Source organism: Labrus mixtus, chromosome 18 (assembly GCF_963584025.1).
Source record: "Labrus mixtus chromosome 18, fLabMix1.1, whole genome shotgun sequence".
Classification (NCBI taxonomy): domain Eukaryota; kingdom Metazoa; phylum Chordata; class Actinopteri; order Labriformes; family Labridae; genus Labrus; species Labrus mixtus.
The window spans coordinates 10842051-10856797 of NC_083629.1; the positions used below are offsets into that span (position 1 = coordinate 10842051).

The 14747-nt window shown below is 40.0% G+C and overlaps 1 protein-coding gene across 3 annotated transcripts in view; it reads left to right on the top strand.

Annotated features, from left to right (window-relative positions):
- Positions 1-14747, top strand: part of zdhhc14 (zinc finger DHHC-type palmitoyltransferase 14) — a 43156-nt gene continuing 28409 nt past the window's right edge. For all 3 annotated transcript variants that reach the window (XM_061063425.1, XM_061063426.1, XM_061063427.1), the window contains exons 1-2: positions 1-322; positions 12863-13023. In XM_061063425.1, the coding sequence (XP_060919408.1) occupies positions 81-322; positions 12863-13023 (403 nt within the window). In that variant the 5' untranslated portion in view covers positions 1-80. The remainder of the gene's footprint in view (positions 323-12862; positions 13024-14747) is intronic.

Consider the following 14747-nt stretch of genomic DNA (forward strand, 5'->3'; position numbering starts at 1 on the left):
GACTGAAATGGTTTATTGTGTTCACAGAGGCTCAGCTGCCCTGGGATTTATTCCGCTGTGGAGATTGTAAGCAGCCATTGATGCATCTCGGGGTGTCTGAGTCCATGAGAGAGTGCGAGTACAGTCAAATAAGCACTCGCAGCTCAACACCAATGGAGACCCCTTACAAGAAAAAGACCCAAAAGAAGAGGAAGTGGGAGTCCTTCCCAGGTCGAAATAAGTTTTACTGCGATGGGAGGATTATGATGGCCAAGCAGACAGGGGTTTTCTACCTCACCCTGGTCCTCATTCTAGTGACTTGTGGACTTTTCTTCACCTTTGAGTAAGTATTTGTGGAAGTATGTAGCCTTCTCTTTAATTGTGCTCCCATCTGCTATTTACTTTTGCACACTGACATTGTGGATTAGGGATTTCATTTCATGAGCTCAGCTGTAAGAGGGAAAGTTAGATATAGGTCAGTTATGTCACTGGCATGGCTGAGTTTATTTCCTATGATTTCCTCTTTGCTCAGTAAAACTGGTTGGGGGATTAGTCAGAGGCTTCTCTGTTTCAGGAATGCAGAAGACATAAAACATAGGCTAGATTATTTGTGTGAGACGCAGAGTGCTTTTTCAAAGCGGTAAACTACTCAGTGGTTGAGTTACAAAGGTGCAGATTTCCACCTTAAATTTGTTTATGGCTCATACATGCTCTTGTATGATGTTAAAAGTGGGACTTTAGGCTTTTGTACAATATTCAACATTGCTGTTTTTTGTATTCTGGTGTTGTTGTTCAGAGTATCCTCCAGCTAAAGGGCTTGTCCTACCCAAATGGGCAAACATAACTTAACTGAAGTATCCTCAAGCAGGATACTGAACCCTACCCTGTTGCAGGGTTGTTGTCCAGGAGGAATGGGATTTTATGTATGGAGTGTGTAATTCAACCTGTATAATGTCAACATGCTAACTAAGCAGAGAGTCGACTTACAGTTTTTGTTTCTTATCCGTCTCAATCAGTTTCCAAGAAACCAAATCCCCAACTATAGTTCTGTTAAGCAATCTCCTTAGTTGTCAAATATGCCTGACAATTCTGACTGAAGGGCTTTCAGATTGGGCTTCAGTGTCAGCGTGCCTATGTGTGCCACTTACAGTCCCTTAATCACAGCCCAAAAATCCCAAAGGAGCCCTCTGTCTTTGTCCCACTGGTAGAAAAACCTGTCATCAACAGGCAGAATGTAGTACTTTACCACACTGTCTGATCCAACCCCTCATCCTTACCTCATCCTAGCACAGCTGGGTCTGAAGTGCAAGATACAGCATGTAGACACACACACACTGACCTGAGTGCTGGGGTGTACAACCAGTGAGAGAGAGTGATTACTCAGCAATAATAAGGAGAGAGTTAATGCACTGGCATCTATCATCTTAGAAACCCCATCTTTGCTAGATAAGATTCCTGCTCCATCTTGAGATTTGTTGCTCAATCGGGCGGTCTTTATCAGGCTGAAGTGCTTTAGGGCCAGAGACCGCTTCATAAGCAAAATATGTGCTGTGGTTGATGGCTGTTGTTCGGTGTCCGGATTGTAGAGACAACCCATGCCTAATGATCTTGGGGTTAATCAGAAGACGGAATAATTACTGTCAACAATTTTAGTCTACTTACCATTTTAGATATTTATTGAACAAGCATCACAAACTCTCTCTGTCTCTTTTTTTAGAGTGTGAGATATTCTGATTAGTCTTTATTATACCCTATAAAGCTAATTCCTTTTAGGCCTGTTGGTCTTACAAAATACACTTTCAGAGATGACACTCTGAGTACTTGGGAATTGTGATAGATATATCAAACTATCTTGGGAAATTTCTTCAATCAAATAATTTACCAGTTTAATAAAAAATAATTTGTAGATTAATAATAAATTGAGATATGAATTAGTTACATGCTGTATGTTAAATTGGGTATTTTTTTTGTCCTATTCCAAACCAGTTCCAGTTGGTTTATTTGTTGTAAGTCATTCACTGATACAATGATCTGTTCGCAGTGACCTCTGGACCACTTCATCTTTCAATACATTCACACCACAGCACATGCAGATACAGACCTATAACCCACGAGCAAAGGGCAGAATGCTAGAGGGAGGGCATTGCAGGATCAAACTTCTAAAGTCTTTACTAAAAGAACAGTTGAAAAGATGACCGTAACAGGAGGGGAAACATACTGCAGTGTCCATTTGAACCTGGATGTTGCCCTGCACCCCCATGGAGGATGCCAGATGCTTCCTGATGATACCTTTCTCTCCTCATATAACTTCATTTCCTACACTCAGACCAGTCAATGGAGCCCAATGTGCTGTCCTCTGTTTGTTGTGACTACAGGGGACATTTTTCAGGAGCACGATGCAACCACAAAGCCACATTTCAGCTTAGATCTGTCCTCCCTGTTCAACTGTCCGTGTCCCCAGGCTGGCAGAGTCCTCCTCCTGGCTCCCCTTTCACCCCTCCCCACTCCTCTCAGCTGAAAGCATACATTTATCGGACAGGGTGATAGTCAGCAGACCTGCACACTGCCTTCTGTTGTCATTAACTGTAATGCGTTTCGATTAGATGTGTTTTTCTAACCCCACCGTCGGTTGTCAGCATAGTGAAGCACAGCTCTTCATTCAGTTTGCAAGGGATCCTTCTGTTGAATTGCCTCTCTATCCTATTGTAGTCCTTAAATGAGGCTGTGCTATGAAGACACCTGGTCCATTTCTATTTAAAGAATACGTTCTGATCTGTGAAATCCAGACAGAGTCAACAGATGGCGAGTATTTAAGGATAGAGACATGCACACGACGTTTACCGGAGGTTTCTCTACATCTCTATTTTTCTTTTTGCTTGTTTTCTCTGACTGTCAGAGGGGTGCTCAGCCATGCACAATAAACTCTGTTAGTGACCCGCAGACTTTGCTCTGTTTATTATTGTGTAGCTGGCTCCCTGCAGACGTCCATGTGTGTTGCTTTTGCACATGTTGCCTTATCTCCCTTATGTGTCATGAAAGTCAAGTCAGGCAGATGTTTGGAGTGGTGCTTTGGTTTGCTGTGTGATTTAATGTGGAAATTGAACTAAAGAACCACACTATTGGTCAAAGTAAAGGCTTTACACTCTGAATTAGTAGTTTTGAGGTTTATTGAAGGATGGTTGTAAGGCTAAGATTTAATGGCTGCATGTGTATTGCGCTTCATGTTCACATACACTTGCATGTATGGATGACAGCAAGGTGCTTGCCTGGCTGTCAGAAGACAATCTTGGTTTAATTTTTTTCTCAAGCACATTTTGATATGAGGGCAGAAGGATCTGGGGATGCAGTCACCAAACTTGTGCTTATTGCACAACCAACTACTTCTGTGCCATGACTTTGTTTGTTTTTGGGATGTAACAATAGACTTGAAGAAGTATGGCCTCTTGACAAACACTAAAAGGGAATCTGTAGAGCAGTGGTTCTCAACTAGTGGGTCGTGGAGCTGTTTTCAGTGGGTCAGGACTCGGGGTGTGTGCCTGGAAAAAAGAAGTTGCATCAAAAAGTCTGATGTGCTTTCCAAACATGTTTGTTTTGTTCTTTTTCTTATTTCTGCCACATGTTTGTAATGTCTGAGGTCCAAACTGCACAATTTATAGTCAAATCAATTCCTATTGGTTAAAAAATATCACAAATGTAAGGCAGGATTTTTTGTGAAGGAGTTTGTGGTGGATCCTGAGGCTATACCAGTTGGAAACCACTGCCTTAGAGCACATGATTAATTTGACAACGACAGAAGTAGTCTTTCTTGTTGATGATGTTTTCTCCCTGCTTTGAGCTGGTAGGCACAGCATTCACATGCATTCACATGCCGACTTATTCAGCAACAGTTTGTGTGACGTGGTGATGCGTGGATTGCATCAATACCACTGTGGTTAGGTTGAACAGAGTCATTAAATGCCAGTGCAGCGGAAACTATCATTGCGTCTCCCTGTTAAAAGGTACACATGTACCTTTATGCACCACGCACAGCAATGTCACTTCATTTATAATTTCAGACATGCTGACAGATTAAGTCAATATCTAATGTTCAAAAATGAAAAGTGTTTTCTGCAGTCAGTCGACGTTCACACAGTGACATATTTTGGAGTGAAACAGTGGCCTTCTTTTTATATCCTGAGCTTCATAAGAGCAGATGTTGTTTTAAATGCTTTAAGTTTATCAGTTCTTTCTGAAGATTTTCTTCTGTCCTGTCAACTAAAAACAGGTTAAAACTGTTTTTAGTTTTGCTGCTTTAATGCCCCATGATATTTGCTGCAGTGTCATCACTGCACATATGGGCACATTGACAGCAGCTGTAAACATCTCTGATTTAAAAAAAAAAAGAAAATAGGTGAATTTAACATTCATACCACACAATATAGAAATCAGCTGCAAAGGTTGCATCGCTCTACATAATTTATAATCATTTAATGATGATTTGGCCTTGTGTTTTATAAGATTGCATCCTCTAAAACCTCGGTACAGTATAAATACAAAGACTGGCAGATAATATAGATTTAAAAGTCAGCTTAGAAGCTCTTAATAAAATTGAATAAAAACATTGATGTGCTTAAGTGGAGAACTGAAGACCATTCGGCTCAGACTCAACATTGAGGACTCAGACTTTGGGGACTCAACTTGGTCTTGACTCAGATTCTTTCTTGGTGACTCAAACTCAACTTGGACTGGGGGTGTGGTGACTCGCCTACAACACTGGTGTGTGAGAACGTGACAGAGAGCAACGTAGTGAGCACAACCTGACATGCCATCACACATAGCTTGTTATTACATTTGTTCAATCAATTTTGACATTGATTTTTTTAAATGTATTTTTTATGTTTACACAACATTTCAGAGAATTTATGGTCATGAACATTTTCCTCTAAGACATGGAAATGTAATGGCAAAGATGTGTATGAACCCTGCCCTTTCCTACATCTCTTTGAGCTCACCCTTATAAATAAAAAAAATAACCCAGAAGGCTTTATATCACATTAGCCCTGCATGATAAAATTGAGGGCTCTGACGAAAGAAGGAGAGGTGTTTGGGTAAAAATGGTTTAACCTGGGTCAACATTTGCCAGAGTGGCATAGGAGTGCTTTTGCTCTGCTGCATGTTTGGTCCTATTTGTTTTGTGTTATCAGTTGCTAGATGTCTAATTTCCATACATTTGGTTTTACAGAGCTCTGTGTACTTTGAGCAACTGTTACTTGCTGAGTGTTTGCATACAGCAAGAAGAACTAATAAGAGGAACTGTTAACTTAATGACATGTCGGACGTTTGAGTTAATGTAAGCTATGTTTGTAACTTGCAGCTCTCTACTTTGTGAGACAGAAATATCTTCTACCATTCCTTTTGCTTCAACAATGCTACTTGGAAAACTGAACTGAAAAACTGATCTTACACTGATGACATTGTGCTTACTGTTCACATGTTGCTGTGAAGAAATGCTCATGTTCTTCTTTAAGAAACTCTAAAGCCCAGGTTTGTAAAGTTGGTATAGGCCAAGCCTGATTCAGTGATACAACAATATAGTCTTTGATTTTAGTGTCCTGATCATTTAATCGTATCAAATGTATGTCATTGAAAGGGTCTGTTACGGTACCATTCATATATGGTGCTTGTTGGATGCATTTTACTGCGTGGCAGTGTTAATCAGCACATCAGATCATATTGTGCACTTCGTTCAGTTATTTTTTGTGCTCTCAGATTGGATTTGAGTTACTTGGTATGAATGCTCAAAAGATGTGTGCTTTGACTCATAGTGATGTTTGACATAACCACATTTAATGATTGCGAGGGCGTTGTAAAATATGAGGCATTCTGTTTTTAATCGCCTATGGGGATAGGCTTTCTTTGTTGTCTTCTTTTCTAATTTTAGAGCACACTATGTCGACTTTTCCCTCACTCGCTGTTTCTGAGACTTGCTGTCTGCCGACTCCTCTGAGTGTTTTTGTTGACTTACAGTGCCTGGTCTGAGAAAAGCATTTGATTGGCTGTGTAGCACCATGTCTGATGATGGCTACGTGTAAAGGCAAGAAAAGAAGCACTTTTTGTACTTCAGTTAAGACACATTAACTTGACTTGTATCTTCTGCCTGAGGGCAGGAGAGCCCTCTGGTCCTCCTTCGTGCAGCTGGGAACCACGCTGCCACACACTATGTGAGCACACTCTCAATGGCACAGTGACAGAAATTCACACAGTGCTTCTCTGCAGGTAGGAAAGGCGTTTTGAGCTTTTCTGATCACCGAGCTGGTGATCCAGGAAAGCTCCTCACTCGCCATCAGAGCTACGATCTTGAAGCTGGTGACTCTCTCCACTGTCTTATGTCTTTATTGTAGAGCTAGGACAGTAGATAGAATCGCAAGTCAGCAACAGAGAGAGTTGAGAATGACGTGCAGGAAACAAGGGACAGATTGGATTATAACCCGGGCTGCCCGCTTCGAGGGCTACATCCTCTCTACATGGGCATGCACCCTAACCACTCGGCCATGGGTTCCCCTTAGCTCATGTTTAATGAAGTGGCACATTAAGCACACTGTTGATGGACAAGTAGGCTGAGGTCAACTTCCTCAGAAGGGGTCATGTTTTTTTTTTCTCTTCCTTGTGGATAGAAAACCCTTTGACCCCATTAAAAAAAATTGTAATGAACACACTGTCATTGTATTTCTGTAACACTGAGAGAATACATCCGCTCTCTGGTCCTTTCAGCAAAGAATTCCATCTTTAGGCTGTTTAGTTGGTACTAATTGAATGCAGTGAAAGGGTGACTCTTTCTTCCTTTGACAACATTAGTTCTGCACATTATTCCAGAAGAATAGTAAATGTGTATGCTGCATGTCCAGGCAAGAATTCAGCTTTTGTGTCATAAGGCAAACTGTTGCAACAGAGTCTTTGTCCACATCATTTGAACAGTCACACCCATGGTGGATGTTTCCCGACACAAGAATTGCACATTAAATTCCTCTCAAACCAGGTTGTCAAAGAAGGATTTAAATTTGTGGTGTGCCATTCTTGATTTAGCCTCACTGGCTAAAAAAAACAAGTTCACATACAAAAATAAAACATAACATGCTATGAATATGCTACACAAATTTTAGCACATTTAATGGACTTGAGTTTATATATATTTTAGACATTGTATTTTGTAGTCTTTTGTCCTCTAAAGGAAGTAGTAGGCAGGATTGCAGCTGCAGATTATGTGTGTATGTGAGGATGGATGACCAGTGTCTGACAGGCCTTTTTTTTGCACATCACATAATATTGATGGCCTTTAAAAATGTGTATTGCTGAAGAGGTAAAGAGAGGCTGCAGTTTATCTCAGGTGACACTGAAAGGACAGCCAGTGAGGAGGGTCCAGTAAAGCCAGCTTCACATGGTTACATCAAGCAGAGATGAAAGTACCCAGAGCTTAGCGGCCGGCTGAGTTTTAAAAACCTGGTTGGCATTATAAGAGGATTTAATGGGAAATGTGATAACGGTAATCTGGATTGGATTAATGTTGAGATTAGTGCACCCTTTGGGAGGCAAATGAGAAAGAATACCTCGGGAGACCCCACTGAAGTAGAAAGATTACCTTTGAGATTCTGTGGAAATATAATCACATGCCCGACTACCACACTTATGACGACTGTTGTAAAGCGGAGCCTTAAAATGAATGATCCAAATAACAGTGCCAGTAAATGTGTTAATTCATCATTTTTTTCTGCTAGTTATTTGAGACAAAAAGCTGTCATAAAATAAGTAATTTGGGCTTATTTCAGTGATTTTAAATTTTAAGAGATATGCAAAAAATATCAGTATACCATCACTATCAGTTTATTATACTTTAATATCTCTCCTAATATTTCCTGCAAGACTAGAATTTATAGTAAGGGGAGTTTCCACTACAGTGAAGGCAGTAGGAAGAAGGCATTGTTCTTTACGTCACACAGCCAATGTTCACAGATTTGTGTACAGGATGGACTGGCTGACTTCAGTCTGGAGTCTAGACTCCGCCCAGTTTACTGTCTCCCTCTATTTGCAGACATTTGTCATGAGTGTCTTATGATGAGTTTCAGCTTGTTTGTAGTAAATGGGGGAAGAGACTAGACTGCCTGTTTAGTTCACTGTGACCAACACTTCATTGCATTAACAAGAACTGAGTGATGCCAAATTGTAGACTGACTTTTGCTGAGTAATTATACTAGCCTAATATGTTATTATCTACTGTATATAATCAGTGGCAAGTGGGGGTGGGGGTGGGGGGCTACAAGATAAGACTGGATTAAAACGTTAGTGGTGGGCTATCAGACATTCAAAATCCATCATATATTCCCCTCTGTGTGTGTTAGTCTGTCAAAATACAAGCATGAGTAAGGACAGATGTGTGTGTATGCTTAAGTCAGAGCAGGAGGAATAATTGTGTGTGTCAGTAAGAGATGAGGAGCCGACGCCACAACGAGTCTTAACGAGCTAACCGTAGCGACCAAACAAAGCGGCGAGTGACTCGCTCTTAGAAGTCTAAGGCTTCTCTTTATGAAGATGTAAAGTGTAAGATAAGTTGAATCTATAGCTTTTCAAGGGTGTTAGTAGTAAAACTACTCTTACCACACTGTGAGAGTAATATGATAAGTAAGCGCTTCACAAAAAATATAGAAAATGAAAAGGAAGGCAAATGAAACAGCAGATATATCACACTATCACAAAATACAGGATTTAAAAGACAAATACAACTGAAGACAAAATTATGAATTCAGTATCCTGCTACAACTGAAAGTCCTTCATTCAAAGTATATCAGTACTGCCATCAGTACGATGGCAAAAATCTTTTACATGCATTGTAGAGCATATATTTGTGTTAGTCCAGGGATTTTAAAGCTTTTTGTTTTAGTAAAGCCTGTCAACATTAAGTTTGTAATTTTAACAGCTCAGGGATGTTCAAGTAACTCCACGTTGTTGAACGTGCCTCCGTTTCAAAGCAATATACGAGCATTAGCAGAATGAAGAAAGAAGAATCTGTCTATGTAAAGTCTGTCATGAAATTTGTCTCATACATTTACACATCTTTCATGTCATGCCTTTATTTTTGCAACAAAAAATGTTCAGTAGGTCTCATGAAGCAGGACATGAAGTTAAAAGGACATTGTTGTTTACAAGATATCCTAGATGGCGAGCGAAGCAGAAGTTGATGACAGTATAATGTTTTTACCTTTATATGGTAAATGGACTTGTATAGTGCTTTTCTAGTTGTCTTTCTACTCAAATCTGTTTTTACAACACATGTAATATTCACCCATTCACACCACATTCACATACTGATGCAGAGGCTGCTACATAAAGTGCCCAACTGCCCATCAGTACTATTCCATTCACATGAATTCACACGCCGCTGGCAGAGCAGCACGATCAGTTTGGGGTCAGTGTCTTCAACATGTGGCTGCAGGAGTTGGGGATCGACCTTCTGGCTCAGAGACAACTGACTCTACCACAGAGCCACTGTTGCCCCTCTATCAATGCTTCATGTTATTGGACTATTATCAACAGTATCACCCAAGAGAGCGTAGAAGAACCCACTGGCAGGCAGAGAAGAGTATGAAGATATGTCATTAAGTGCACAGTGATTCAAGCCACAGACTTGTTGCGTGATATAAAAAAGAAATGCTTTCTCACTCAGTATGTGTACATTTTAACTGTTGAATTGAGCCCTGGGTATAATGACCTTGCCTTGACACCCTTTTGATGCAGTCAGATGAAACTCCAGCTAGCTATCAGCTATCCTCAGCATAGTTGTTGCCCGTCAGTGTAATAAAATGCTATTCAGATTTATTTTGAAGTCAGGAGAGACATGCAGCAAACATTGGCATTGCGTAAAATACAAAATGACACAGCAATTATGTTTGCCATTTAAATATGCTTTAGGCTTGTATGCTGAGGGTAGAGTTCTTCCAAGAGTTCTTCTAAGTCTACATAAAATTACTTGTCCGAGACAACAAAGCTGTTACAAAATGAATAAAAACATTAAAACGTCTTCCACCTTGGGACTCACTCAAATTCCCCCGTGGTCAGCACCTGACGAAGCTGTATCTTTATAACAAACCCCACCATAATTCAGTCATCAGCCACATGGTTTGTTGAGACGTTTACAGCTATTGTAATTGAATGTCACCATGCCGTCTGTATCTTGTGTGAAGGTCTTTGTTTCTTTTTTTTTTTCTCCTTCCTACAGCTCACTCCTGTGGCTGTTTCCAGGGTAACCACATTCCCTTTCAAATTGTACCATGTCTGACATTGGATGCTGTCCGTCGCCATGGCAACAAAGCCCCCAAAGTCCCAGTTAAATATAAGATTTGGTTTCAGACCAGTGTTTCTCACAGAATTATGCTTTACCTGTGGGGTGGGGGTTGGGTTACCCTTCTTATATTAGGTTAGGTTATTTTTTAATATTAGAATATAAATCCATTGGGCTTTATTCCCTAACTTGTTTTTGTTTTTGTCACAAATGACTTTTATCTGCTCATCCTACTTTCCTTCCACTATCAACATACACACTCACACACAAATACACAGTACACACACTCACACACTCATACCCAAGTGCAGGACAGAATCACCAGTCTGCAGCTGCAGAAAAATATTAACTCCAGCAATCGGCCCATCTTGGGGATGGCGACTTATTTATTAAAACGTTCAATGTGTTCGATAGCACTGCGAACCCGAATTGCCCCCGCACAACTATTTGAAAATGGCAGACAAGTAGTTGTTTGATAGCGGTTAGCAAACAGTTACGAGCATATTACTGGAATGTGGTGTGAATACAGCCATGTGTGATTGTCTTTTATCTCCACTTAGACATATTTGTCATGTGACTGCATGCATCGAACCGTGAAGCCTGTAACGTAATTGTTCGAGGCAAAGATAAAAAACTGTTTCAGGCCTACATCTCAGCACAGACTCAATAGTCAGAAATCTGATTCAATGCTTTATTTGTTTTTCTCTATGGCAGTTGAAGCAAACTTGTTTGAACTGAATGTTTCATCTTGTAAAACCTAGACACCCAAACACTTCTTGTCATGAGTGATAAAAAAAACGTTATTAAATAACAGTGTAACACTTGGTTGTGGTATCATCATGTTTGCTGTGTGGTATGCAGTGTTATATAAATGAGGAAAAAATAGCAATGGATTTGTGCAACTGTTAAACCCACAATGTTTGCAGCAATAGTATTTTGACAGGCAGGTGCAACAGAGCTGCTTTATATTTAAACAAAGACGAGCAGATTTGAAAGATAAGAAACAGAGAGCTGGTCTGCAGTTCTGCCTCAACCCGAGATGGGAATATGAAATGCATTGGATTACAATTTCATGAAAATGTACTTGAGGATTATTCTCCACCTGGCCTAGTTTAGTAGACTTGGGCTGGGGAGCAACCTCAAAGAAATAAAAAATGTATGCCCTCTTAGCAAGCGTCTGACATGTATTGTGTATGTTTCACACTGACACAGTCAGAGTCCAGTACAACAACCTCTGGCACACCAGGCAAGTTTTTAACTGGAGTAATGTTTGTGCTGCATAGTGTTGTCCTGCCTGAAGCCCCATGCTGATGTCCCAGACATCCCAGTGTTTTCTGCTTAGTTCACTCTCACTCCAGATGTAGGGTAGCAGCAGGACTGGCCAGTGTCCACTCAACTTGGAAAATGACTTGGGTCGTAGACCGTGTGTTTCTCACAGTGTAAACACTCTGTTGAAACAGCATGAGCATTGTATGTTTTGGATTCAGAATCGGTTGTTTGGGTGAATAATTAATGCCAGCGTATCTTAAAATCCCAGTAATTAGGGCTTTCATTGGTTGGCTGACCTCTTTCACTTAGCTGAAGGATATGCATCTCCAGCAGTTCAGGTGAAAGCAAGAAGTGTGTGCAGACGATGCTAGAATTCCATTTAGCACAGATCAGCAAATCTAATCGTCTGGGTCCATATTTACATCCTCCCTATCCACTGTCTTTGATGGAATCCAACATGGCGAGCCTAAATATAGCTGGCATGGTTTTCCGGAATAACTGTTGTTGGCACAAATCTGCGGATGTAACTGCCCTCCTAAAGTGCTACCATCTGAAGGATGCTGTGATGCTGTGATGGGTTGACAAAAGACATTCTAACACTTTCATATAGAACAATCATGCTACATTTTTAAAGAGGGGCTTTTTTGACCTTCAATGTATTTGAACCCCAATAAAGCAGTGCATAAAATAAATGATCACCAAACTTTCCCTCTAAAAGAGTTTACTGGGGACTGTTGGTGTAAACAATTAATATTTCCTTTGCTCAAAAATATGTTTAAAATAGAATTTGATCTGGATTGATTGTCAACTTACCAATAATGACCAATACTTAAAGTCAAAAGATGCTGCAGCCTGTGTCCTGCCCCTTTTGTTTTAATGTGATTACTGTAATAACAAACTGCACCATTGAACAGTGGGATTAATGGGATTATGCCAGATTGTCTCATTAGAGCAGATTACAATGCCTAGGATATGTCTTCCTGTTTGTTAAGAGTTTACATCCACTTATTGTCTATCACTGTTGAGCAGTAAGTCACAGGTATTAACACCTCTTGATCTGAATGGCTAGTAGAGTTCAGTTTGGTGTCACAAGCTATGTGTTGTGTACAAATGTTTGCACGAAAATGAGCGGGTATATTAACAGAGTAAACGCCTGCACCTCGGGCCGTATGCTGATATATTTAGACTCTGGCTGAACGTTTAGGTTTTACTTCTCAGCTTAACTTAAACTGGTCAGGCAGAATCACGTGTCTCTTGTTCTCTATTTGCTAATTTTCTTTCTCTCCCCATTTCTGCCATTCCCAGTTGTCCGTTCCTAGCTCTGCGGTTGACCCCAGTTATCCCAGTCATAGGAGGTGTGCTGTTTCTCTTTGTATTGGGGACCCTCCTGAGAACCAGCTTCAGTGACCCAGGAGTGCTGCCTAGGGCCACCCCAGATGAAGCAGCTGACCTCGAGAGGCAAATAGGTAAGACGCTGATTGAATTATTAAAGACTTGAGAAAAAGAAAGATGGACATGAAAACCCCATTAGTGAAGTTTGTTTCTTTACAACAGCCTGAGCACTTCACAACCTCTTTTGCATACTACTTATTGTATTTTATATGTCAGATTATTCCTCTTACTGTAAACCCATGGTTACATCATTTTTTATGGTACCGTATTTTTATTGGAGTGAAGTAAGACTTTGAATTGATTCTATATACTGTATATACAGTACATTATAGGAAGCAATTGAGAATGAGAAATTACTTTTCATCCAAAAAAGGATATTCATTGTCATATAAGTTTCTATAAACCTTCCTAATATTAGATTTGACTCTGGCATAGTTAAGCTCTGGTATTTATTTTGAAAATGATGCAGTGAACTTTGTGGCCAATAACTGGAGAATGTTTGCACAGCCACATAGCTGTCAATCCAAAGTAGATTGGACGCATCCACACAGTCTTCGAAACTGATCTGGTTTTCTAATAGCTATGAAGTATAATCAGTCGGATTGACAGTATGTAGATTCTGAAAGGACCTCTCAACTTTGATAGCACACATGCCAAATTTTAAGAGTCCTTAAGAAAAAAAGTACATTGGACTTAATGAAGGCCCATATTATCACTCAGTCTGACTCTTATGTCTGCATGGTTTTAATCCACAGTAGCCAACGTGTTCCTTTACAAAGTGTCAGACTATCTGTCTGATGTGTCTGTAGTTTGTCACTGTCTGAGTCAGCTTTAGAGGCTATCTGCATTTAGGCTAAATTATGTATTTGTGCAGTTTGACGAAAAGGCTTTGACTTGTTTATTTAGCTCTTTGTTCTCAAGGGCCCTACATCTGATGTATTACCTGATCAGAAATTTGATCTGCATTAGGTCCCAGTCTAATTTGCGAAATTGTTGGTGCATTAGGGATTCACTTGAAAAGGTTTAACTGAATTACCCGCGACAATGCTGACAAAAGGTAGCCAGAAACAGCCGAGACTACATTTTGTGATGTAAAATCAGTGTGTTCTTGAGACTCATTGTCTGTTTATCATTGCTGAAAATCAGTACAGGTGGAGAAATTAATAATTTATTTTAAAAGTGTGTCTATGTGAGAAACACAATATCTGGATGCAGCTGTTGCAGATTGATTTCATTATGAACATAGTTGCATGGCAAGGCAAAAATGGAGAGATAGAAGTTGACAAATAACCATCTACTATTCTTTTGAAAAACACTGTACACTATATTTGGGAAAGCTTATGGAAATGGACATGCTACAGAGTAAAAAGTAATCTAAGCTTGTGATTCTCCCAAATGTGTTTGCATTAATTTATAAAGAAAAGCCATTAAAGTAGTGCTCTCTAACTTAAAGAAATGTTGTGAGGTATGAAAGCAGAGAAAAAGTATTGCCTCTGAATCCAAAGGAATGCTCCCACTTCTTGGATGCAACCATCAGCTTTAATAGAAGATGCTTAAAGTTAGTGATGGGAAAAGCAGTTCTTTTCAGTGTACCGAATCAGTAGAATCAGTTCAGTAAAGTGATTCGTTCAAAAGATTCATTCACCAAATCGTTAAGTACTGCCTGCGTATCAGAATTGAATAAGCTGAAACACGGCCGAACGTTTAGTTCTGCTCGCGATCGTACTGAGAACGGCCGGTGGTGAATAATAAGCCAATGAGCTGAGAATTTAGTTGGATAAAGTTACAGTTTGCAAAC